We start from the raw sequence: 27,846 nt of genomic DNA on the forward strand, positions 1-27,846 counted from the left end.
CATGAATCAAACTAATGGGCTTTAGGTATGATATTTTAGCAATCAAAATCGTTATTGAAAGATTCATTATAATCAATTCAAAATCAGTATTTTAGCATTGAATATTGAAAAATATGAGGAGTGTGGGATCAGATGGGAAGTCACAAATTTAACCAAAAGGAAGTTAATGCAACTTTATGTTATGTTATTTTTATGTGTTCTCCATTTTACCTATTTACGTAATTTTTTAGGTATAAGCCATTGTCGTGTGCACAATAACTATACCCGTAGTATGGCAGAAAAGTTGTAACTCAATTTAATGGCGATAAATACACAATTTTGGATTATTTATAAATATTTATACTTCTTATTCAAGCTATTAAATTCAACAAATTATATGCCATGAAGTTGAGGTTGAATCCACAATCTATAGAGTTTAAAAAACTGTAGCTAATAACTACTGAGAGATGAGGAAGAATAAATATATGATCTAATATTAGAGAAATAAGTGATAGACCAGATGAATGTGAGATGAGATCAATAATGCAACCGCCGCCGATTTTGCCAGAGTTCCGACCGCTGCTCCTGAGGTTTCCCAACACCGCCCACGGCCACTCAGCGCCATCTACCGCCGCCAAGCGTCACTCGTGGCCTCATAGGCAACCCGCGGCCGCCCAGCATCCCCCCCTCTCTAACTTATGGCCCTTTTTAGGGGAAAATAGTGGATCTTCAATAAAAAAACACATGAACATGTCATTTTTCATAATTAATTGCATCAACCTTTGAGTGATCAACAAAAGATGAGGTTATCGCTATGCGCTCCTAGAGATTAACAAATGGGGAGGGACTAACTATCAGATAGATATAATTTACAATAGATTTCTAAGGGTGTGTAGTAAGGGAAATTCATTCATAGGAATAGGTAATTAGAAATATGATGCAATCATGAGATAGTAGATGATTGGATACTAAATTACTGAAGGGATTTCAATTAAAGATAGGTAATGGATTAGTCAATGCACTAAGTTCTTCAATAAAGTAGGACAAAACATAAGTGCAAGTCACTTTCCTTCGAACCTTATATGCTACCAAGATCGTGTGAATTTTAATTTTGGGTGACATCTTTTTTTCACATAACTCCAGCCCTCATGCAAGTCAGGACTAGACATGGTTGTTCTGTTCTGTTTGTTTTAAACGAACAAAATATTCGCACACAAGAACCGCACAGGGCATTGTTCTTTGTTCTTTTCTTTTCTTTTTTCAGATGCAAACAAAATTCGAACATTCCCACACTCGCACAAAACTAGAATAAAATTCGCACAACGCAAACAAAAGAACTGCACACAGGTCTTTGCAATGTTCTGTTTGAATTGTTTTTTCTTATGTTCAGAAAACCAAACAGAACGACAAATTTGCACACATTTGCACAAAATGAACAGAACAACCACATCTACTGAGGACACCAAATAATGGATTGATCTTGAAATGAACTATTTCACGTATCCCACAATTTTTGGGGAAATTCTAGGAGCATTTTTAGGAGGTCTATTTTTGGAGCTAGAATTTTAAAATTTTAAAATTTCAGCAATTTCAACCTCATCAATCTGCATAGGTGGAAATGATTTTCTACAAATAGAAAATCTTCATGCTCTCAGGTGCAAAGATGGAAATTTGTATGATAATGCATAATTTTTTTTTTACTTGTGGTTGACACCTGGAATTCCGCATAAAGGTCTATTTTATCACTACATACTATGTGTATGCAAGTCAATAAAATATTCAAACCCTTTATAAAAAATGAGGCAACTTTATGGTAAATTTCTGGATTTAATAGATCAAGGAATTTTTTGCACCCTTAGAATGGCACCACCTATCCTACTGATAAGTACAAATTTAAGGGTTTTATGTAGTTGTTTTGATTCAGACTTAACCAACAACTTTTATGACAATTTTCTACTTAAATACTCTATAGTTAATATAGGGCAACTAAGGGGTCAATCCACAGAGAGGCATAAATTTAATTTCAGAATTTTTCTCAAGCTTGGAATGAAGGAAGTAAATTTAAAAGTGAGAAATATAATTTTTGAGATTTTTATGGATTTTTACTCAATTTATATATAAATTCCTATGATTTAAATTTAAACAGAAATATAAATAAAAACACTAAAATATTCAAAATATTTTTCGTAAGGTTCAGCCGAATTCGGCTAAGTTAAGACTAGCCAAATGCGCTAACCCTCGACTTAGTCAATTTGACTGTTCTCCACTCTCCACTTTTTTGCCCTAAATGATGGTATTCAAACACAATAGTTTTCTTGAAATTTGAAAGTAAGGATGAAGGATGATATAGAGGGAGATTGGAATGGATTTGAGAAAGAGAAAAAAGATTTTAGAGAGAGAAAATAACTGAAATAAAGAGATAGACAGAGAAAATGAAGAGAGTGTAGAAATTTGAGATAGAATTTCAAGGTGCAAATGAAGGATACTTTTTATGAAATTATGAGAGGATGAAATAGGGATATGTATGAATATCTATAGAGAATGAACTTATTCTAGAGAGAGCAATTAGGGAAAATCAAATGTTTAGCGTGAGAAAATGATGGATTTTAAGGGTAAATGGATGGATGATGATGTGAAAATTCTGGTGAGCCCTCAATGCTTCTGCTCAAATGTATATCCTTATATTTTGCCAGGATTAGGCATTTTGCAATGCAAAAAAGAGATCTGATTAAATGAAAACTTCAACAAACTTACATTATGCAGGTTGAACAACTTGGATTTTGAAATATGCCTCGTCCTTCTGGCCAGCCACTTGCTAGAGAAATTCCATAATGAGGGGAAATGAGGGAGAGAAAAGTATTTATAGATTTTAGAAATTATTAAAATACCCCTTTTGTTACTTTATATTTTCTTTTCTTGCCATTTTTTTCCTCTTTTTCTCCATGGGTTGAGAGTTTCCCCTTGTAATCTTCAACTTCTTTCTTTTGGAGGCTATAAAGAGCTGAATGGATAGGTCAGGTACTGGCCCATCTTCCTCTGATTTCTCATTTGAAGGCCAACAATACCATTTTTATCCTTTTAAGCAACGTTTTGAGAACCACTTAACTCTAAAAAATTCTCCAACTCTTGAAAATTTTTATCTCCCCATTCCTATGAATTTCTGCACATGTGAAACTATAAAATACTCATCAGTCATAAAAATTCTTGCATTCAAAGAAGTCAAGGAGTTTAGTAAAAAAAATAACCATTTGTGCACAAATTATAATTTATAGCTTATGCATAAATATTTAGGTGATTCAAATGATAACATGATAAATTCTGAATTAATAATACCATATCATTTAAAACATATCATAATTTATCATGTTATCACCTACACAGTAATTTTAATGTTAATGCCCATGTTATTTTTTAAAATTATAATGTAAACATTTTATCCTTGTACCATGTCTTTTGCAAGGAATAAAATAAAGAATATACTAAAGAAGTCAGCCACATCACATAAATGGGACAGCAGATGATTCTTTATTTTACTGAGCTTTGTCTAATTATTTCATAATACTTTATTCAAAACATGATGCCCTAGACTCGAAATGCAAAAAATCCCCTTTATAATTCGTAAAAGTCCTTTATGAAATCTGAAAATGTATTCTGAATTTTATATTTGATTTCGATAAAATTAAATTTCCAGCCAAATCGATAAAAAACTAAATAATATATTAAAAGCATAACATCATTATGAAGAAATATCCAATAATTTTAAGACTTATAAAATTCATATATTATTATTTTAATTTTAATGAAAACACAAAACCAATGATAATTCTATAATCAGTGTGTTATAAAAAACATTATTTTTTTATTTGGTCAGTAAAAGCTATAACATTGGAATATATTGAATTGATTTAGTATATATGCTTCATATATTTTGGTCTATTAAAATCAGTTCATTATTCGATTATAAATAATTAATAACCATCTACAATGAACATAGGTTTGAGTCGTTAATCTTTTAGAGTGACTATTGAATATATATAGTTTAAGTTGACCGTTTCCTTTTGATAATGTAAGAGGGGACAACAGAATGATCCTGCTACTGCTCATTCCCGTAGAACTGGGAATGGGGGGAATGATAAAATTCTTTTGTACGAAAATGAAAGATTTGATTTTTTTTCCTTTTATGTAGTTTTGAATGCTGTAAATTTATTGAGAGAAGTCTGAATAATATATAGGAAGTGGATATTGCTTGACTGAACAATAATAATAGAATAGGTGTCACTAGCAGAGTGGGATAGTGACGAGGATATTGGATGGCAGAGATCATTGGACAAAACATATGATGGTGGATGTAGGTGTATCTAGAATAAGAGTGCCTCTAGATTGTGGTGATCACATTTATTGGAGGTGGTTTTAGGATGGACGGTAGGCAATTTGATGGAAGAGATGTACAAATGGAAGCTTGATAACAATGTTGGAATCGGTGTGGTTATGCGGTTACAGAAAATGGACAAGCTACATGAAGGGCTAAAATTGGTACATTAGAGATATGATATCAAATTATTGAATAACATTGCTCGCACAACAAATTCATATGGAGCTTTATACCATATCAAACACCTAACACACTGATTTTAACAGTCTTTCAAGAATGGACCAAGCGCATAAAATTGGATTATCACATAATTGAAAAGGATATCCAAGCATAAATTGTAACTCCAATCATCATTCAAGCAAAATTTCAGCTTCCAAAGATATTCAGGAGCGTTTTGAGAGGTCCAAGAATCAATTTATATATAGAAATCTTATTGTTTATGACATATATACTCCAGGTGGTGGGGTATCGTAGACTATATATTTTGTAACTCTATACAAGTCTTGTTATGCTCTTTTGTTTTCAGCTGAAATTAACTATTTGATATCTATCTAATGTTAACGTTCACGGTAAAAAATTCTAATCAATAGGTTTCACTAGAGAGTCAGTTAACGGTAATTGGACTAGTTGTAAACATGTTTTTACGATGATCTGATGGCTTCCTAGGTCATGCATGGCTACCCCTCAATTCAAATATATTGCATTTCAAACATACCTTGATAATATACAATTTGTCAAAGGGTTATCATCATTAGCAGGACTTCCATGTGATTTTCTAAGGGTTCCGTCTGCTTATATTATAATAAGGTTCTGGAACGGAGGACGATAAAATACCAACATAACTAAATCGAACTAAAATATGTTCTGTTATCCGTTCGGTGGCAATTTTTCGGTCACTAAAAATCATCCGTTCGGTTCGTCCTTCCCCATCCTTCTTGACATAATTGGTTTATCCTATCGTAGCTCATCTCCCAGGGCAGCTCGGCTACTCCTGTACCCCTGCCTCCTTCCATTTTCATCTTCTTCCTCTCTTACCTCTTTTTTCTTCTGTCTTCAGATCATTTCATACGAGGGCCATCGAAAAAAAATATCTAAGTCGTCTTATAAAAAAATTAGTCTGGCAGCCATTGAATCCCATTTAACTCTACAAGATAATCAAAATTATGCAATTAGCTGAAACACTGTCCGCTAAGAATGACAAACTGACTACCATTGCTTGACTTAAATCATGAGAAAATGACATGGAAGCGTTAAACTTCTGTTGAATTCGCCGACCCACATCCTAGTTTCATCAGGGTCACAAGTTTATCGCTCCATCTTCTAACCTTCTTTTTACTGCAAAATAGATCATTATGCGGCGTTACTGACACAACGGTGACTTCTAAATTCTATCTCATTTACTAACGAACGCTCCCCTGCAAGAAGACAGATAACGAGCGTACAGAAAGGATGGATGGGATGGTGCCAAAGACGAATTAAACGTGTAAGGATAGCCCAAGCGTTGGCCCATCCCCCTCCATTCCTAAGAGATATCGCTGCGGAGATTTGAAGGTCCACCACGACAGAACAGCTCCTCATCCTCCGTCGCTTAGCGAAGTGCCCTCCAAAGCCCTCCCGTTCCGTTCGTCTTTTTCCTTTATCCATCCACGAGCCTTGCCCGTGAGGCTATAAGTTCAGTCCATCCTCCTCCGACGACGACGAAGGCTCCAATGGCGACGCTATCTTCCTTCTACAATGGCTCGTACGCGTGGAAAATCCTCTTCCTCGCCATCGCTACGATCTCTCCCCGGGCAATGTCGTCAGATGTAGCAACGTACATCGTCCACATGAACAGAGCCGCCATGCCGAGAGCCTTTCAAGACCACAGCAGCTGGTTCCGAGCAGCCTTGGCCTCGACGGCGACGACCAAGTCCGCTTCGCTCACTCCTTTATACACCTACAACACCGCCATCCACGGCTTCAGCGCGCGTCTCTCGTCGTCTCATCTCTCGCGAATTCGCAATCTGCCGGGGTTTATCGCAGCGTACGAAGACACGATGATAACTCTAGACACCACGCATTCCTTTGAGTTTCTCGGCTTGAACCCCGGCGCTGGCTTGTGGAAGGAGTCTCGGCTCGGCGAAGGCGTTATCGTTGGGGTGGTAGACAGCGGCGTGTGGCCGGAGAGCGAGAGCTTCAAAGACGACGGCATGCCTGATGTCCCAGCGAAGTGGCGGGGCGCCTGCGTAGAAGGCCCGGACTTCAACTCCTCCGCCTGCAACAAGAAGCTCATTGGAGCGCGGTACTTCAACAAAGGGCTGCTCGCCGCTGCGAAGAACTTCACAGCCTTGGTAAACTCCGCTAGAGACACCGACGGGCACGGAACACATACTTCGGCCACCGCGGCGGGGAATTACGTGACCGGCGCGAGCTTCTTCGGCTATGGCAACGGCACAGCCCGAGGGATGGCTCCGCGTTCGCACTTAGCGGTTTACAAGGCGGTGTGGAAGGACGCCGGCGTCGCCTCAGACTTGCTCGCCGCCATTGACGCCGCGATATCGGACGGCGTGGACGTTTTATCGCTATCTGTGAGCATCGGACTCGTTCCTTTGTACAGAGACCCCGTCGCTATCTCTGCGTTTGCAGCTATGGAGAAGGGTATCTTCGTCGCGGCTTCTGCAGGCAACCTCGGCCCGTCTACGCTTACTCTACACAACGGAGCTCCATGGTTGCTTACTGTCGGCGCCACCGACCTCGACCGAGAGTTTTCCGGCACGGTGAAGCTCGGCAACGGGAAAGCCATCGTCGGAGCGTCACTCTACGTTGGGGCGACGTCGATAAACAAATCTCCTCTCGTTTTCGCGGACGCCTGCGATAATAACACCGCCTTGAACCTCGCGAAAGACAAGATCGTCGTCTGCGAGGCCTTGACATTCTTCGCTGTCAGCTTCGCCGTAGCCACGGTCCGCGCAGCCAATATCTCAGCGGCTATCTTCATTACTCCGAGAAGTTACAACACCATCTTCCTGGCGTTTGATCTCGCGGGCGCTTTCGTCAGCCCCGCCGACGGCTCAGCGATACTGGACTACGTGAAGAGAAGCGAAAATCCCACCGCTACTATCAGGTTCAGAGAGACGGTTCTAGGGGGGATAAGAGCGCCGGCTGTTCCATTGTACAGCGCCAGAGGCCCTTCCCGGGGCTTACCCGCGGTGCTGAAACCGGACTTGATGGCGCCGGGAACGATGATATTGGCTTCTTGGCCGGCGAACTCTCCGATAAAAAGTATTGGGTCGGGGACTGTCTTCTCTTCCTTCAACGTAATCTCCGGTACTTCCATGGCTTGTCCGCACGCCGCCGGCGTCGCCGCTCTGTTGAAGGCGGTGCACTCAACTTGGAGCCCGGCGGCGATTCGATCGGCGATGATGACGACGGCGGACTGGCTGAACGACGCCGGGGAGCTTATCAAAGACTTGGGCGTCGGCGGAACGGCTGAGCCGCCGGCAGCGACGCCGTTCGCGCTGGGATCCGGCCAAGTGAACCCGAACAACGCTCTGAACCCCGGCCTCGTCTACGACGCCGGCGCCGTCGACTACGTCAATCTTCTCTGCGCCGCGAACTTAACCGGAGAGCAGATCATGGCAATAACGAGGTCCTCCGGAGAAGACTGCTCCAGGGCATCGTTGGACCTGAACTACCCCTCGTTTCTTGCCTACTTCAGCTCTAACGAGACCATGCTGGGAGAAAACGCTAGCAGGGTCTTCCGGAGGACTTTGACAAACGTTGCGGAGGGGAGCTGGAGCTATCACTCGAGTTTTAACTCTATGGAAGGGATCAAGCTGCAAGTTGAACCTCAGACTCTGGTATTCAGAGAGAAGAACGAGAAGCAGAGCTTCACCCTTCGTGTGGAGGTCAGTAAGGGAATGGATGAGGACCAGGTGGTGCACGGCGCTCTCACTTGGATTGATTCGCTCAATCAGCACGTCGTGAGAAGCCCTGTAGTGGTCACTACACTGGTAGTGTTGCCCCTCTCGTGATCATAAAACGAGCGGTTGAAAATAAGGAATAATGAACTGGATAAAGAGGTTAAGGGGTTTTTTCCCCTAAGTTGAATGATAACGAACAAACTCAGGCTATTATATCATATTCTTCACCTTCTCCTGAGTTGAGAAACTGCTTAAGTGTGAGCAAAAGTGAATTTAAGAGTTATTTTCTGCGCTTAGAAGAAGGAAGCTCCCCGGGTGTCCCTGCATGTTGACCCTAGATAGAGAGATCTCTCTCCGAAAAACAGCAAATGTGAACTTTGATACACAACATCAAGATGCTTAAACATTTCAACAGGGAATGGTCTATAAAGATAGATCTAATTGTTGAAATAAGATTAAGGAAAATAAGATGATAAGGTGAGTAATAAGATGAATTAACTATGTAATATGATAAATATTATATGAAAATAATAATAATAAAGAGAGTGAAAAGATGGAAGATACATAGTAAGAGTAACAGTTTAGGAAGACATAAGATGGTATATAATGATGAGTAATAATTAGTAGTTTAAGACATACTTATATATCTAAAAGAAAATAGATTATTTATATTATTATTAGGAGTAATATTTTTATAGATATTATAGAAGGGAGCAATTGGGAGAATAGAATTTACTTAAGCATTATAATGACGGAAGATTGATGTCACACGACGTAATGCGAGTGATGATGACGCAACGGTGAAATCACTGAGAAGTACAAATCTGGCGTCGACGGACATCAACGGCCATTAGGCTACGGGAAGTGCGACCTGGGAATGCCACTAGGCTCCCGATGATCCGGACATCGGGTTGTAGGCCGACGCTGTGAGCTCGGCTAGTGCCGCTTTTGCCCACGCCTTCGACAGTCTCAGCCAAGGACATACCGAATGAAATTCTAATCCTCAGAACGTGAATCCTATCTATCACTAATCTCACCCCGGCGGTGGAGAAAACGTTCGGAGGCACTAGAGGAAATAATATAACGTCGAGAAGGAGCTGATGAGTGTAGGAGTAGTGTTAGGTGCAGGCGAGGTATGATTCGGCAGTTGTGGAAGGCATCCAGCAAGTAGGCGCGACGGGGCACAGGTAGGCACAGCGACGGGTGCAACAATGGGTGCAGCAGTGGTTGTGGCACTAGGGTAGCAATGGGCGTGATTGCAGGGCGCAGAGGCATCAAGGCACAGACGTGCGACGGTCAACACGGTTAGCCTAGGCTGGATGCTAGGGGGCGGAGGCAGGCGAGGGGTGACTGCGGCGCAGTTGAGGGGTGGCAAAAGAGACGACCGTAGTGGCGGACGCGAGGCGGCTGAGGGAGGCGAGCGAAGGGTGCTTGTGTGGGCAGCCTAGGCACGGCTGTAGGGACGGCCAGGGGGCGTCCAAAGGAGACCGTGGGGCGGCCGCAAGGTTGGTTGGGGGAGACCGAGAGAGTGGCTGCAGGACTGTCGAGGGGCGACCTCGAGGAGGGTGGCCTCGCTGGGGGCCGACCGACAAAGTGGCCGCAGGACGGCTGAGAAGTGACCTTGGGTAGGGCGGCCTTAGGTCGGTCATGGGGCAGCGTCTCTAGTCGGCGGCGGGGCAGCAGCCTCCGATTGGCCACAGGACATGGCGGCCTCGGTAGGCTGTGGGACGCGGCGGCCTCAGGTCGAGTGCACGTGCGGCGGCCTCAGGTCAACAGCCGTGGGCGTCTACTACGGCCTTGGGTCAGCGGCTGTGGGTGCCTATGGCGGCCGTAGGTGGCCTGGGCAGCCACTGGAATCCCTGGATGGCTGCTGGCGGCGCTGGACGGCCTTGGGAGTGGCGACTGGAACTCCGGCAAAGGCGGCAGCAGTGGCAGCGGCGGCGGTTTCCGGCGAAGACGGTGGCAGTTTTTGGCAAACTCTAGGCTTATTTTCTCTCTCCAAACTTTGCAGTGGCATTTTCAAAAATATGGCAAAACTAAAAAAAACACTAAAAAATAGGAAAAATCCATAAAAAATCACATTTTTAAATTTTTTCTTCCCTTCTCTTCCTATGGGCGGGCCCCACCCTTTATAGGGGCAAATATGGGCCTCCCTTGTTAGAAATAAAGGGGGAGACGGTCCAATTAAAAATAATTAGGGCCCCTATTAGGAGAGAGAGGCACACGAACACGCCCACACATGCGCTGACACACGCACAAACATGTAGGTCCATGCAGCTGTCAAAACACATGCGAATAAACAAAAACAAACACATAGGTGGCTGACATACATGGCCTACTAAACAAGGAAAATGTAACAAAAGATAACGTGAAACCTTTATGACCCGTTGACGAGGCGGGGTACTCCGAAGGCTGGGTCTCGCGCATGAGCCCTCGCTCGACGAACTGGTTTGACAAGGGCTTCAAAGCTGGATGATCCCCCATCAAAGATATTAAGATGTAGATTATCTGAGATAGGAGCGATAGATATAATAAGGAATATTAAGATTAGGTAGGTAGTGAATAGGGAGTTTTATTTTAGTAAGATATAAGAGGAAAGATAAAAATAAAGAGGGGGATAAGAATAGTGATGATAATAAAAAAAATATTTACTTGTATACATCATAATTGGATGAGGTGGATTATAGATTTAGGATAGTAGAGTAAGAATTAGGGAGATAAGAGAGAATTTAATTTAATTTTAGGAGAGTTCAATCAATTAGATATAGAGGAAGAAGATAAGAAGAGATGATTAGGACTAATAAGAGTAATTAAGATGTATTTATTTATAATAATTTATGGTTAGGGATAGATTATAATAATGGAAGTATGGGTTATATAAGCACATATATTTAATAAGTAATTTTTAAAAAATATATATAAGATAAAGTTGGGAGAAAATTGTATAAAATCGTTGGTGCCTGGTAGGTGTTTGTCAAAATGCCTCAATCAGGCTGATCCACTAAAATACAATAAAATCCAACTTTGGCTGCGAGAAGGACTCAATATAAGTATCGATAACAGATAAAAAATAAAGATCTACCAAGAGGAGTATGTTAAGCTCACCTGAATCACCATGATCTAGGCAACAAAAATCTAACCATATATATGGACTTCCTATATAATGCCACAAATCAAAGGATACATGGACTTCCAAAGGTGACTTCCTCAGAAAGCTGAGTCTCTCTAGAGCTGTTACAGGCTCTACTTTGCTTAGACAAGCCCTAGACAGCTCTCTTGCCACTATTGAGAATATCGGTAAGAAGATGCTGAATTGGGGTTCCTTTAACCTTTTTTAAGGCCCAGGAAGGTCCTCCGGTAGCCATATCTAGAGTGATTTGGTCCGAGGGGTCTTCTAGGACTGGTTTGATCCCCTCTCACAATTCCTCAAGACAGAATCAATTAATAAGGGTAGAGATTGATGGAACGGGCCCTGGCCATCCAATCTCCTTCATAGAGGCTCCAACGACTGAAATTGAATCACAGCCAAGAACCTCTGTCAAATTTGTTGCACCCAGTCTGCATTCTCCATCATGATTCGACCATCAAAGGGCCCTACTCTCCTCATGCGGCCAATCAAGTACCTACATAAATTAATGAAAATTAATAATGTCATGCAATTTAAATCTTGTTGTTCAATCTTCATGAAGAAAATCAGTTGGCCAAGATTTTTATTGTTTAATGTAGGTCCTTGATTGACCACACGAGGACAGTAGGGCATTTAAATAAGCCTGGCATGACACAGGCGTTGAGCTGGATTGACTTGAAGCCCGGTCATATTTTCTTTCTAAGTCTCATAATATCAGGGCCTGTTGGGCTGCAATCCATTTCTAATCTTTTTTTCCTCGTGTGGAGTGGAAATTCTTAGAGATATATTGATATGATTGTAGTTGGATTAATTTTTTCATAGATCAGGTCCATGATTTCTTAAACCGAAATTTGACTCATGTTGGGTTTTTCAAATGTCCAGACTCTAGATGTACCCACACCATCCTCGACAAATAAAATCTTCTCCATCTCTATGTGACAGATCCCCCATCATCTTTGCCCTTTTGATTGCATCGAGAGGCAAGGGCATCAAGGGTGGGAAGGGAGAAGGATAGGCACTTAAAGAACTCTTTCATGGGTTAATTTTTTTCATAGCTTTCTCCAATTTATACTTGATTGAAGTTTCTCATAAAAATTCTAAACTTTAAGTATATATTTTGTATTAAAAAAACATTTGCATGTGACCATCTAGGCCCATGTATTAGTAAACTTAGTAATCTAATGGCCTTATAACCCTCATTGAACAACATTTTTACTTCACTCTATTGATTAGTAGATTAACTAATCCAGGATAAATTTAACCCAATTGACAAGTTGAGGTTCCAATCCTAATTGCCTTCATGCTCTAGAAGATACAAAGGAGTATACCAACTCTCTCATGGAATCCTAATGTCATTAGTTACCATAAGACAAGTTAGGGCATACTCAAGGTAAACCCTAATTGGTCATCCCAGTTAGTAATGATGCGTCAGAAAATCCACATAGATTCCTTCTCAAATATTCCACTACCGTGGCCAAGGACGCCCTCACATATTATTTCTTCATGAGTATCCTCCTATATAGAGAGTAAAATCCCATCTTAAACATTCAATGACCTTCGTGAACATCTTGTCGCATCCAGGCAAAGACATTTTACAATTCCATGATTTGAAGCCTATTGGTTATAGTCAAAAATAATTTTCCATCTATAACAAATCATCAAATAAACATGGATAAAAATTAGATATAATACCATTCATTTAATCATACAGATCAATTTACGAAATTCTTTCCCTAAAGAACGCCTACTATCTATACTTTAGTACCTACAGACCAATATCAACTGACAATAACCCACAAATTAAGTAGGTTATATGACCATATATGCGTCTTATCCAGCCTAAATTAGAGTATATATAAGTATTATTAAACCTAAAGTAACTAAATTTTTTTTAAGAATGATGTTTGAATTTTTGTATTTATAGGTGATGAAGCCCAACTGCAATTTTAATTATAGTGTGTTAAAATTTAATTTGTCTAAATCAATGGAATGTATACTTATAGAAAACACACTCAAGTATGTATAGTAGGAATGAGGTTGTTTACACAGGGATTGCTCTTTAAATCATTAGTTCTTAATAGATATAATGATTGAGTAAATATTAATGGAAATACGATGATAATATGGGTAATAAAAGAGATAATTTATAAGTTAATACAAGTGATAATAATAATGTGGATAGTGAAAGGGATTAAAGATAAATAATTGAGAAGTGGCAAAAGGTTTTAAGAGTTTGAAAGAAATAAAGAAGGGAGAGGGAAGGATTTTATAAAACAATATATTAATTAAATTAATTTTTAGAATTAATGGTCATATGGACATTAGAGATAGTGAGTAAGTATATGAAGGAAGTAAGAAAGGTAGTAGAAGAAGTATGTTTAGGGTTTTAATTAAGATTTGGATTACATTTAAGATAGGAGATATATATAGTAATGAAGGATTATTTAATTATAGTTAGATTAATTATGTAAGAAATAATTATATATGATAGTAGGTTAAGAGAGATAGATGAGAAAATAGGTATTTTCTAATTTGATAACAATGAAGTAATTAGATAGAATGTCTTGTTTTTTGATCTTCTCCAAGAACTAAAGGCACCAAGGGGCTCTTGATGGATCTTCAAAACCTCACTTTCTTTCAACCAGCCTCTCAAAGGAGGAAGAAGTTCAAACATATTTTTTCACATACATGGGCGCTCATATTATAGATCCAAGCTTATGGATGGATAGAGGAGAGAAAGACAAAGCTTCTCTTCAAACTTGAAGTTGACCATAAAAAATCGAGCAAGGAAGCTAGAAGATGGGGGCAACTATTTCCTCTCCTAGTCCTTGTCACTGCCATCTTGACATATCTAGATTTTATTCCTTAACTTTAACAAAGATAATCCAATGATTGGAAGAGACTCTACCATGTTTTTCTCAAAACACAATCTCTGAAGTAAGCTAAGTATATTTTTTTTAAATATATATCATCATCGCAGGATCACGACCCTTTGTCCCCTCCATTGTAGCACGTGTGTCACCTAGAGCATAAGGGGCATGATGACTTGACATCATCCTCACCTTACCTCAGTGTATCAATTGCAGTCTATTCAGATTTCCACAATGGTGGCAACTAAACACGAGGGATGTTCTCGTTGAAGGACTTAAACCAACACCTTACATGATGAGCTGACGACAACCATGCACCCTGTGTCCGTGTTCCCAAAGGCACCCCTCTCTTTCAAGAGGATTTGCGGCATGTCAAACCTTGTTAAGGTTCTTAACTTTGCACAGAATTAAACCACATGCTCCTCCGCTTGTGCGTGCCCCCGTAAATTCCTTTGAGTTTGGCTCTTGTGAACATACTCCCTGAGCCGGATACTTAATGCGTTAGCTATAGCATTGCATAGATAGATACACACAAAACCTAGTATCTATCATTTGCGGCTGAGGCTACTAGAGTATCTAATCTCATTCGCTCGCCTACCTTTCGTCTCTCAGTGTTAGTGTTGGCCCTGTAGAGGGCATTCACCATTGGTGTTCTTTTCGATCTCTACGGATTTCACCACTCCACCGGAAATTCCCTCTCCCCCACCATACTTCAGCTTAGTAGTTTCTACTGCGTGTCCAAGGTTGAGCTTATGCATTTGACGACGGACTTGAAAAGCCACCTATACATGCTTTACACCCACATTCAGGACAATGCTTGCATCCTTAGTCTTATTGCAACTGCTGGCACAGAGTTAGTCATTTCTTATTCCTCAGATATCGTCATAGCTTCTCCTCCAAGAGAAGAAGTTCATGCCCCATGGGCCTTCTATCCTCCACACGGCATTGCTCCATCAGGCTTTCGCTCATTGCAGAAAATTCCCCATTGATGCCTCCCATAGGAGTTTGGGGCATGTCTCAGACCTAATGTAGCTGATTATCCTCTCTGACCAGCTATTGATCATCACCTTGATAAGAAATTCCCTCACCAACTAGCTAATCAGATGCAAGCCTTCCTTATGCAGATTCCTCCTTCTGCTCCTCACCTTACCGAGTATGAGAAACCGTTTACAGTTGTTGTACCCCTCCCAAGGGCAGGTTCTTACATGTTATTCACTCGTCTGCCACTTGAAACACCATTTCCCATTGGACTTTCATGTGTTAAGCATGCCGCCAGCATTCATCCTGAGCCACAATCTAACTCTCCATGAGATTCATAGTTGCATTACTTATAGCTTCCTTGTTCATAGACAAAGCTGATTTGGAACATCATCATTGTCGTGGTGGAACATAAGGACCATCCATAAGTACTCTTAACTTATCTCCAACACACTTATTGTCCTATATATACTTTAATTATTTTCTTTGATTCCATTTTACCATCATCACTACCTTTCATCCTGTTATCATAATCCCACTTTTTTGTCTCATCTCAATTTAATCATAAGCCCTAATTCATCTATTTTATCACCTTTTTCCCTAATCATCTTCTACTTCCATCATCACCCCTTCTCTCTCATCCATCTTACTTCCCATCCTTGCTCCATTCAGGTCCTTTTATGTGTTTCTCTTGTTTATATCCATATTGTCCTTATTAGATAGTTATTATTACCTTTTCATCTCACATTTTCCCTCATTTTACTCGCTCATGTTTATGTGTATCTTTTATTACCCTTCTTGAATCACCTTTAACAGTGTTCAATTCCTAATATATGTTCTGTACGGAGACAACCTGTGCTCATCACTTGCTAAATTATTTATATGAGTATCGGTTTTATGTAAATTTATGGTTGCAATCAAAATCACGAATGACACAATAGTATCCTATTTTTTATGTTTAGTAATGGGATCAACTATACTCGTCATATGAGTGGTATTAGACTTATAATATCTATCCATATATCTTCTTTTTCTTCTCAAGTATCAGTTGTATAGGAATATTCAGAAGACATGTTTTAGGACTACTGATCTTTATATTATGATTGCATCATAATTCACTAGGTATGTCATGTATTCAAGGAATTCTTTATAAGTATCACACATCGGTTATTTGAAAATATAATTTTAATTAACAATGAATGAGATGTGGAATGTGTCATATCATTTAATATGGTATCATTATTTCTATCTTATATTCTCATTCTAGTGTGTTTTTGTATGTGTTACGTTCTTCTCTGAATTTCAAGGATTACAAACTAATTGTGCACGTACTTTTAAAAAACACTTTTGGGTTTTCTCCATTAGTAAAAGTATTATATTAAATAGTATCAAAGAATTTGGGATCCAAATTTAGAAGTTAGAGAGATACAAAAATTATGACATAAAAATCATATCCAATTGATGTTTTATCCTACATTGTGTAGAAATTATAGGCTATCAATCTTTATCTTGAAAGTAGCATCCCACTTAAATCTTAAAAGTAAATTATAGGATGTGAAGTAGAAATCATGTATACAAGAATCTTATCTAGTTAATATCATCTGTCTGACCAGAGATCAAGCTTTTGAAAATGAGATTTACTCTACTTCTATGGATATCATATGCAAGCTTTTCTTGAATACATTGAGTATTCATTCTAAGTCAACAAAATATGTAAGTATGAGAAATTGCATTTGGTTTTACTATCTACACAAAGTGTATTTTGGCTTTAAGTAAGTATGAGAAACTTGAGCGTCATCATGGTTTTTCTTTGAGATCATTGTGACAGTAACATATGAATCTCCATCATTTTAATTTATTTATATTTACAATTTCACCATCAGTTCAAAACACCTTTCAAGAGTTAAGAGCAAAAACTAGCTGTTTGTCAACGATTTGAGTTTTTAAATAATCTTACACTTTTAGGTATGTTAACCACATCATTTAAATAAAGATATCACCATTGGATAATAACATCTTCCGAAAATTCATTTTCATTAAATCATCAGTAAATTCATCCATATATACAGTTTTGAGTCATAATTTCAAACCCCCTTCTCCTTGCCCATTGAAAATTGCAGTCCAAAAGCTTGAGAGATCTCTTAATTCCTGGAGAAATTTTCAAGAACTTTTTGAGCATTATTTGAAGAGATCATTTTCTACTATCAATCCAAGTACATAGAACTTGGAATCATTATTTTTGGTGTAGGGTATTTCAAGATTGAAACAAAATAAGGCTGGGATCCGAACTTCACACATCCTCAACCCTGTGATAAGTTTATAATTTTTAGCATATTTTTTATTCTAATTTTGAGATTTTGTTCAAATATGATTGTTGATAACATCCATCACAAACCAAACAAATTTGAATCACATCATTTGGTTGAGTTTGGAAAGATTTACAGGAGTTTACAGTTTGACATAGAGGAATCAAGTGGCAAACTAAGGACGTTGAAAGATTGATCTCTGGAGATTTATCTGATTTGTTTTGAACACATTGTGTGAGACAAAAGTTGTGCGAAATGGAGTTAAAAAACTGTTCCAGGTTGGATCATTGTATTTTATGCAGGATTGAAAAAAATATTTGATTTTTAAGCATCAACGAAAAAATGCGAATCAAGAATTTCATCCAAAGGAAAATGTAAAGGAGAAGAGAACTGAAGAAAGAACTACCACAAAAAGAGGTATTACTTAAGGGAATTTATAGATATATGTATGAATCTTTATCTCTGAATTAATAAAATTTTGACATTAAAGTATTCTTGTTGAAATACTTAAAATTCGTCCTTGTCTTGAATACTTTTTTAAGCAACCATCAATACTAAGTGCTCTTGAGGAGAATACATTATTCAGAGATATACTGTTATTGTTAGATCTTTATGATCACTCAGGTTAAGGCTTTGGGGGCCATAAGAAGAAGGATTCTTTTTATTGACAAAATCACAGTGCTGGGTACGTCCAATCCTGTGGTCGTGCTCGTAGACCGATCCATCCGTGCCCTGGACGCCACCTAGGGGGTGTTTATTTATAAAATGTAATGTTTTTCATCATTTTTAGGCATGGAGCGAGCGTACATGTCCCAATTACACACTGACCCTACTCGCCCACACCCATGTTGCAGGAAAGAAAAAGGTACATAGGTGTTACCTAGTGAAGGCCGGAAGATGGTCGCTCGTGCCAGTGGAAGCTAGGGAAGCCCTCGTAGCGATGCAATGTGTGGAGTGCGTAGTCCACCCCACCATTCACAGATGTCATCGTGGAGGTGCGCGACTTGACAAACTATCAGGTGAGAGGGTGAGCTCTCCCGCCTCCAAAACTCCATGCTAGCTGCCACTTCCGCGAGCCTTCCTTTGATAGTGTGTGACAAGTACGAAGGGCCAGGAAGCTGAGTTCAACGCGATAGCATTCATGAGCTGTCGGAGGAAGTGCCTGCCAAGAAAGGAAAAGGGAGGAAGGGGTTTGTGTGTGTATTGCATGGTTGGAAAAGGGCATCTGTTGTGTGATTTCACTCACGTGGCTAGTGGCAGACACTAGTTGTGCGGGGCCGTCCCTGCATGATGTCCCACCATACGCGTCGTAGTCGCCACTAGGATTTTGTATCATAGTATTAGTTTGCTGACGCCAAACGTCATCAAGACGTCGTCCAGTCGACACCGAGGGTAGCGGCTCGGTATCGAATCGGGAGATCAATCGAACGACGACAGACAACGTCGTCTGAGAATGCTGACGAACAGGTAAGTATAAAGACGATGAATGCGTGAAATGCGTGAAAATTCTACTGTCGTACGTGCGTGCGCCGACGAGCGGTGTATGCCATTCAAGAGATTGACGGAGTCGCTATGAGTGAGGTCAGATGGACCTCCCGAACCTCGCCCGAGAGGGTCGAGGGCGAGTACGCTGCCGAACGGGAAACTCCCTCTAAAGTGCTCACACGCATCGGGTGAACCCGACTCGTACTGGGCAGGTAAGACTCTCGATAAATATTCATCGTTTTCTCAACCTGTCTCGCTCTCACCCACCTAACCCGAGCGCGGAAGAGGCGAATCGAAAGCGCATTGAAGAAAGTAAGAGACGTAAAGGGCAGTGAGTAGGGGTACCTTCGTCGCCCTGGCGACAGATATTTTGTATCGGAGATCCGGGAAATAGCAAGAGTCCAGAGCGCCGTTGAGGGGGCAGTGGCGAAGGTGCTCGGGCCGCCGGGAAGGTGGAGTGGGCGTGGGCGTCGAATGTACGTCGACACCGGCGTACAAGCAGGCCAGGCACGACCAAAGGCGGTTGGCGGGGTGGCGTAGCAGGAGATTGTGGCGCGGGGCGGCCCGACCGATAGGCAGCGCTCGTGCGCCGGGCGTGGTCGAAGGCGGTCGGCGAGGTGGCGTAGCAGGAGGTTTTGGCCCAGGGCGACGTGACCGTTAGGCAGTGCTCGTGCACTGGGCGCAGGCCGGACTCACAGCCCGGTGTAAGGCAGCGAGCACCGAGCACGCTGGCAACGGGGCTGGCGTAATGATGCGGACGCTCCCGGGGCAAGGCGCAGGGACGAGGTCGTGCTGGCGACGGTGTTGGCGCGCGCGATCAGCAGCTCACGTGGCGCGCGCGGGGAGCTGTCCGCGCGGGGCTGGATGGTATGCAGGGACAAGGCGTAGGGACGAGGCCGCGCGGGAGGCGGTGTCGACACGCACTGTCAGCAGCTCGCGCGGCGCGCGCAGAGAGCTATCCACGCGGGGCTGGAAGCGGCGACCGCGGCGGGAGGGGCGACGGCGGTGGGGAGGTGTCCACTAGCGGCAGTGCGGGTGGAGTCGGCGGGGAAGGAAGCGGAGCGGCACGGATGGTGCGTGGTCAGCGGCGGCGACGGGAAAACGTCGAGCGGAGGCGGGAGTTGACGAGGGGTGGCTCAGGCGGTGAGCGGCGGCGGGTTGGCGAACTGTGTGATCGGCGGCGGCGGCAGGTCGGCGGCAGGTCGGCGGCAGCGGCAGGTTGGCGGCAGCAGCGGCAGCGGCGGCGCTCACCTTCTCTTCTCTTTTCTCCTTCTTCTTCTCCTCCTCCTTCCTCTTCTTCTTCCTCCTTCTTCTTTCTTTCTTCTTCCTCTTCTCACGAACGTGACTCTTCAAATTCTTACGTTATAACTTTGTGGAAAAAATTCAAGAGTAAGTCTTGGGGGGCGCCCACCCCTCCCTATATAGGAAGGATGAAAATGGGCCCCCGAACAACAAAAGAAAAGGGGAAATGAAAGGAGATAAGGGCTTGAAGGCCCATTAGGGTAGGTGGGAGGGGAAGATGTCCTCATATGGGCTCTTACCCTCACTACAAGACAAAATGAAAGACGAAGAGCGAAGAAAGAAAATAAGAACGCAGGAGTAGAATGATCCGAAGACGAAGGTGGCGCGTCGTCACGCCGAATATCTGAACTCGGGGTCGCGCTTCGTTGCGGCGGCTCGTCGTGTCGGCTAGACACGTGTCGGTGGCGGGCTCGATGACGGTGCTGGCTCCTCGCGCGACGATCCTGTGGTGTCGGACGGTGCCACGCCATCATCTGCATTAAAAGATTCAATTACTGAAATCTTAGCCAAAATTCACAAGTACAAACCATCCGATATTTAGGAAACTATACACTAATCTGTAGAGGGCAAAGGTAACCAAAAATTTTAGGGCATACTCATGAAGCCAGCAGAATAAAGCAACATCCAATCAAAATACATCTCCAAATCAGTTCTGGGCTCAATCTGAGTCATATCAAAATCTCAGAACATAGTAATGCCGTTCTGTAAAAGAACATGTTAAAGCATTTGAAAACATGTTAAAGATATACAGTATGGGATTGGTAAGAGTGTAATATCATATATAAAATATAAACTTTATATGCTTTGATAGGTCAGGAATAAAAGCAAGAATATGATACTACATTCGTTGATATTACGCCCAAGTGATTATAATTTTATTTAAAAATGGTCCAACAAAAATAAATAAGAACAAGTATACTTACTGTCAAATCTACCATCAAGTAAGAGTATCTAATAGGCAAGGTTTTGTAGAATCATCATTAAATCTATTCTCAAATATGAATATCTAACATATAAGTTCTATAGAATAATAATTAATTCATTATCAACAATTCAATGGACAAAAACTTGAACTAAATGAAAATGAATAAGGATGCATTCCATCAAATTTTTATTTTCAAACAACATTTAATTTTCCAACCAAACCATATTTTAATATAGCATTGACTCAAGTAGCAAAATCTATAGTTAACCACATCATAGTAGTGGGACCTAAAATCTCCGGATCTGACTTTTAAACATATTGTTAGAGAACTTGCACAGGTCTCCAGTGGGAATGATACTGGAAGGGTAGAGAGATATTGAATTGAATAAAAAAAATGACAACAAGCCTAGATAGGAGCTTATGCCCCCTCAGATAGGATCTCTAAGAAAACTCTTCTTTCATGGCTTCATTTGGGGAGGAAAATCAGCCTAAAGCCAAAAGTGAGATTATACCCCTAAAATCCCACAATTCGAGCAGTTCTTGCTAGCTGATGTGACTGGAGGTGTACAGAAAATGGCACAATAACGTTGAAAATCATTTCATGGTAAACAAAAAGGTGCACCAAAAAATAAATGTTCTCATGTTCAAGAAGAATAATGAGAACAAAAATTGAACCAATCCATAATCGTTCAATGAGGATAGCACATGTTAGATGGATGTATTATCTACCATGCATATATGGATGTAAGACATTTTGTATGGAGAAATTGTTATGGATTACAGAGATGTGTGTACCTAGGCAACATTGAAAGAAATTATGAAAATGAGAACATCCACAAATTTGAACTAAAATTAAACATGAACGTAGATAAGATGGTGGTTTGACAGGCCGTTCATCTCGCTAGAGCCTGTGAACTCTCCTTTGTCTTGCACACTCATGTTTCTCCTCCCTTTGAAATATATTCCACATACTTATCCATATGGGTTTATATTTATGGACCAACGCTATCTGGTGTCTCATCATATGTTGTACTAGGGTTCGAAAAGATAGCTCTAAACAATTATTTTGGCCCAGAGTTCTCAATAGATGTCAATAGAGATTTGAGACCAAAACCAAAAACTCACATTGCCTTAAAGACCATATATTTGTTCATAGTCTTTGATCCATAGATGCTGCGCCAGACACATGTGGCTGAAAGATTGAAAAAAATGGGCTAGAATAACAAAAAACAAATATTAGCTAAGACAGCTATATATTGTAAGATGAAGATATGAAAATGGATGTGTGAAATTTCAGTCAGAAAATCAAAACATAAAAAAAAGAGCATAATGACCATATTTAAAAAAATAGTCATTAAAATAAGATGAATATTATCAGATAGTAACCATACATCAAAATCCTAAAATACAATCTTTCATCATCATTAAAAATGATGATCAAGAGAAACCCATCCATGCATGAGAAATGAATGGAAAAATATCATATGAACATGCCATGTTTATTCACAATTGGAGATATGAAAAAACAATTAATCATCATAAAAATATGAAAATAAGTATTTAAATATATAGTCCTCATGTTAAAAACTTGTAATACCCCATTTTACCTTGCTAATTATCTTGAAGTAGAATGGGAAGGAAACAGTATATCACATTAATGAAACAGTGATAATTAATATCATACATTATTAATGTACATTAAAAACTTTTAACCATGAATTCAATAAAATACCGACAATATGTATTTTGTCACAGACATTTATTACTCATCAAAACAAGACTATAATATCAAATTAATAAAAAAGGTTTTTTTCACATTCTCCACACTCCTGATGCCTTGGTTCCCATAAATTAGTGTAGACAAAGAAAAGTTCATCCTCTGGCCCCCCATTTTAAGCAGAGAGACATTTTACAACTTTCATGTTGGAGTGCCCTGATGTGTCCATTAGGAGCCCTTAATAATGGATCCTTTTGAAGCACATCTAATAAGAGTATTTACATAATAATGAAAAATTTATAGTTTCATAAATTATTATAAATATATTCAAGATAAAAAATAATCATCCTGTGCTTAAAGTAATCAATCGAAAGATAGAGCTTCAAAATATCCATATGTTAGAACTTGCACTCTTAAGATGTTATTTTTCCTTTTTCTGATTCTTTAAGGAGATAGCCCATAATCCTATGTTTTAGAGGATATCAGGAACAAAAAAAATCAGGTCCATTTATTCCAAAAATGAAATCACATTATTAAACTTTGAACTAGAAACCCATTCACTAACTAATAAATATGTATGAGGAGAAAATGCATAGTTACATTTTACACCTTAGTCCGAAATCACAGATAAAATGTTAAAAAAAAATTATCACAACTTGATGAAGATCCTGAGGCTATAAAACTACCTGATCAAGAATGACACACCAATCACTGATTACATATCTAATGTGGAGGTTATGTTTTGCGTCAACAATGATATCATATTTTATACTACTGAGGATTAAAGTAATCCACACACTAATAAAACATGTTACCAAAGTATCTCAAAAAACTAATGACACGAGAGGTTCACAATGGGTACTGGCTCATGATATCAGAAGCATTTGAGGGTATCAGCACTCCCCTATTTTCAGCTATGTGAACAGTTGAATTAATCCCAAACCCAAACACAAATATATTGGGAAAAAATAATAAAACAGATTATATAGGAATTCCACAAATGCATATAAAATCTAATGTGTGATGAAGAACTCAAAACCGAAAAGGAACTTTATGTAAATAAGGCATTAAAACTGTAAGTAACATGAAAATCCATTGAAATATAATATACAGACAATAAGTTTCCACACCCGCCTTTACTTTTAGTTTGCCAACATAAGACTCCATCTGCATGTTGAGGATGTAATGATATAACACTCAACAAAAGCATGAGCTTTTGAAACAAAAATAGGTTAATACCAAATAAAATCATTTCACAACCTGTTTCTCTTCACAATTTAAATATGTAAAAATACCTCATTAAGAGCTTATCATTAGCTTAAATAAAAAATAGATTACCAATAAGGTGAAAAAAGCAGACAACATTACAAAAATCATGGAGAACATTATATGTTCTCAAAGAATATCTTGTACTTCAGACTGAATATGCACATTTTAATTTCACCTTATTCCAACCCTATTTAAAAAAAATATGTTCATAACTGTGAAATACTCTAAAAACTCATTTTAAAAGTGATACAGATATCAGTATGGAATCATAAAATATTTTGTGCAAAATTTTGAGAGTATATCATCCTTCTTTTATAGTGCTTCAAACCATGTGCATGATTTTTATAAAGGATTGATGACCCAAAAATGTATAATGTTTTAAAAGTATATAGGTTTTTGTTGTCTTCAAGTTCAATAAAAAATGAGTGAGGACTAATCAGTATATTGCTTGCCTGGTCATCTACTCTTTAAATGGAGCAAAAACATCATGGATGTAGAAAAGTGGCCTCAAAATACCTAATTTTTTTTTTTTCAATTGCTCTCTTCAAAGTGAGGATTTAATGTATCTTCCTATTAAAATTTTTATTCTTCTACTTTTCTATAGTGAATTGGAGGAGTATACTATTGGGTTCTTATGTCTTGATTGATTTATTTAAGTCGCATAGAAAGAAGATGGAAATAGATTCATAATTGATGTATAAAACCATAGATGATCACATCACCTTGTGTGGAACTAATCACGCCCTTAACTTAATCCCTAGAAGAGTTTCTTCGGTTTATTCACAATGTGGCAATGGATCTCTTCTTCTTCTCAAAATCTTCTTGAATATCTGATATATATTCTCACCTTCAATTCTCACTAGTGGAGTTAGCGAATTGAGAAGGAAAAAAGAGAGGGGTTCCTTGGTCTGGCTGACACTGCCACCTAAAATGGGTGAACCCTGCTATATATAGTTATTCGGGAACTTTCAGTAAAGGGACTGAACAACCTTATTAATTACTATATTATTAAATAATAAAATAAATAATGATCAATCTAACCAAGTTGATAAGTTAAATTTCTGGCCTATGATGTGTCAAGCTACACCTCGTGCACTAGAATATGCAAAGTACTAAATAAACTCTTTCATAAAACCCTTAACGTCATTGTTTATCATATGTATAATCCTTTTTCGCAAGAGGCTCCCAAATGACTTTGGGCATGCTTAATAGTCACATCATAATCTGTCATTCGAGTATGTACCATTATGTAGCATGGATAAATGGAGAATATCTTCTCCAATATCTCCATACCACCTAGTGGAATTTAATGCATATTTTTCCTCTAGTAAATCTCCTCATATACCAAAGGAAAACCAATCCCATCTTGACCACTCAAATATATTTGTGTACTTGCTGCTATATTTGAGCTAATGCTTACTTAAGTAGTATGGTTAGGAACTTGTAAGTTGTATTCAAAATAGAGTTGTCCATTCATAAGATCTCTTTGGTTTCTCAACTCAAAGGTTCATTTATATGAATGTGAGATGAAATAGTCTGATTAACATTTAGTTATAATATCATTCAGAGATTTGTACATATCAATTCAGCAAACTCTTTCCCTAAAGAGCACTAGCCCTCTGTCCTTAGCATCTTGACACTAATGGCCCCATGTGTAGCTACTGAATGGGCAATTGTAGAATACATATTTAGAGACTAGTTATCATTCTATTAGATATCTTCATAATTACGAAGTCATTGTGCATATTCAGGGGCTTCATTATAAGCATGACATGTCAACATGTTGCTCAAGCGCCAAGGCAATCCATTGGTATAATGTGTTCCAGCAAATTGTGCCACATCTTTATGCATTTTTTCACTTTTCATTGCATTAATAACAATTTTAATTACCAAATTTTGTGGTACTGCCATGTGTACTACCTATCTATTCGTATTTATAGTGATTATAATCACACTTTTCGGACACCATGTGTCCCTATGCATAACAAAAAGGAATATCCTCGCATGTTTTGGGCATTATCCCATCGTTATTTGGAGTCTAAGAAGATAAAGGTAGGCATGATATGAGCAGAATATAAATTATCTTATATCTCTTATTATTAAAATACTTCATCTGATTGTTTTTTTAACTCTTAGGATTTCTAAATACCTTTAAGCCCATCTACCTGCATCATATGGTCACATGTAGGTTGTCATCGTAATAATATTCATGACTATAAGACGGCAACAAAATTATCACCTACAACCCGATTCCAATAACCCCCAAACCATCAAATAAAGTGAGGGAAAATCTCCAATTAGAAACCCTGTTATGTGATCATTTCCTAACTTTTCATTTGTTATTCCATGTGAAAGGACTCATAAGCTTTATAGATTACTTCATTGGCCTCTAGAAAGCACCAGCTTTTCCAGTACAGTATTTTTTCATAATTCTATCTCTATAACTTTTTTTAGAATTCAGTAGATGCAATAAAGACATTAGTTCATCTCAAACTGGATCAAAACTCCACTAGATGGTAAAAAATGGCTCTCATGAGATACTCCATGAAAGATGGGCAAAACCATTGTTACATAATTATCACCTGTCAAACAATCTCATCCATCTCATAGCGCATTTACATCTGAGGATCATTTTTTCCAGGTACATTTTGTTATCGCATATTTTTCTTGTTGAGCAGGAAGCCCTCTGGTTCTATTTTTCCTTCAGTAATGGGTTCTCAATAGAAGAATTATTTTCATTGGACTTACCAAATCACTCGAATTGCTAATCAAAATTCACCAGTGGGCCGAAAAAGCCTTACTTTAGTATCAGTATAAAGTGCAAAATATATATTCTTTTATTTCTAAAGCCCTAATTTTTGGGAAGCATATGATCAAATCAAGGTGATCCAGAAAAAAATATATTTCTCCTCCTCACTATTATTTTAGTTTTCATGTTTTATAGTTTTTTAACGCTTGCCTATTTTTGGTTAAACATATATTGTCAAATCAAAGTGATCTAGAACAAAATATTTCGGCACCTCAATAATACTTGTGTTACATATTTAAAATTATTTAATGATTGACTGTTACTGGTTAAAGTAAACATATCTGGTCAAATCAAGGTGAACCAGAATAAAACAGAACATGGGTTTCATACTCAAAAGTTTTTTATACTTGAATAGACTCTGGCGTCGAAGTAATGTAATGTTCAAGTCTAGCTTAATACCAACCGTTGATCACCCAAATCACGGAAATTTAGTCAGTGCCAACGGAGAAATATTAAACTTAATGAATCACACATTCTTTGAAATCTACTCATTTGTGGATTCATAATCCATAATTAAAACTTCCAAAACCTCAAAGTAAATAAAACGAGCCCCCTTATATTTTAAATACATGCTTCAATTCAAAAACATATCTCAAATTTCACAACTTAGATTTAGACCACTTCTCTGCATTATATATTCTAAAGAGATATCCCAGAGTGATCAATGTTATTCTTAACCACTTGCCTTAACATCATTGTGCAAACTTACAAATAAAATTTTCAACTTTCCTTTTCACTTTGATCAATAAATACCTCGAAATTTTCAGGCGCACTCTCAGATCATGCAAGCGTTCCCCCAGTAGAT

General features: G+C 39.1%; 1 protein-coding gene and 1 pseudogene across 1 annotated transcript; one reads left to right on the forward strand and one right to left on the reverse strand.

Moving 5' to 3' along the window:
• The first annotated feature begins 6,031 nt into the window (after positions 1-6,031).
• On the forward strand, positions 6,032-8,471 carry LOC144705606 (subtilisin-like protease SBT3). The gene has a single exon (XM_078578376.1). The coding sequence runs from the start codon at positions 6,061-6,063 to the stop codon at positions 8,362-8,364; it is 2,304 nt and encodes a 767-aa protein (XP_078434502.1). The 5' UTR covers positions 6,032-6,060; the 3' UTR covers positions 8,365-8,471.
• A 5,787-nt stretch (positions 8,472-14,258) lies between these two features.
• LOC144706220 (18S ribosomal RNA) lies at positions 14,259-15,556 on the reverse strand (annotated as a pseudogene).
• Positions 15,557-27,846: the final 12,290 nt, after the last annotated feature.

The sequence above is a fragment of the Wolffia australiana genome, chromosome 7 (genome assembly GCF_029677425.1).
Source record: "Wolffia australiana isolate 7733 chromosome 7, ASM2967742v1".
Classification (NCBI taxonomy): domain Eukaryota; kingdom Viridiplantae; phylum Streptophyta; class Magnoliopsida; order Alismatales; family Araceae; genus Wolffia; species Wolffia australiana.

Bases quoted from the DNA above. Each gene is read 5' to 3' on its own strand.
- LOC144705606 (XM_078578376.1), top strand. From the start codon at position 6,061: ATGGCGACGCTATCTTCCTTCTACAATGGCTCGTACGCGTGGAAAATC.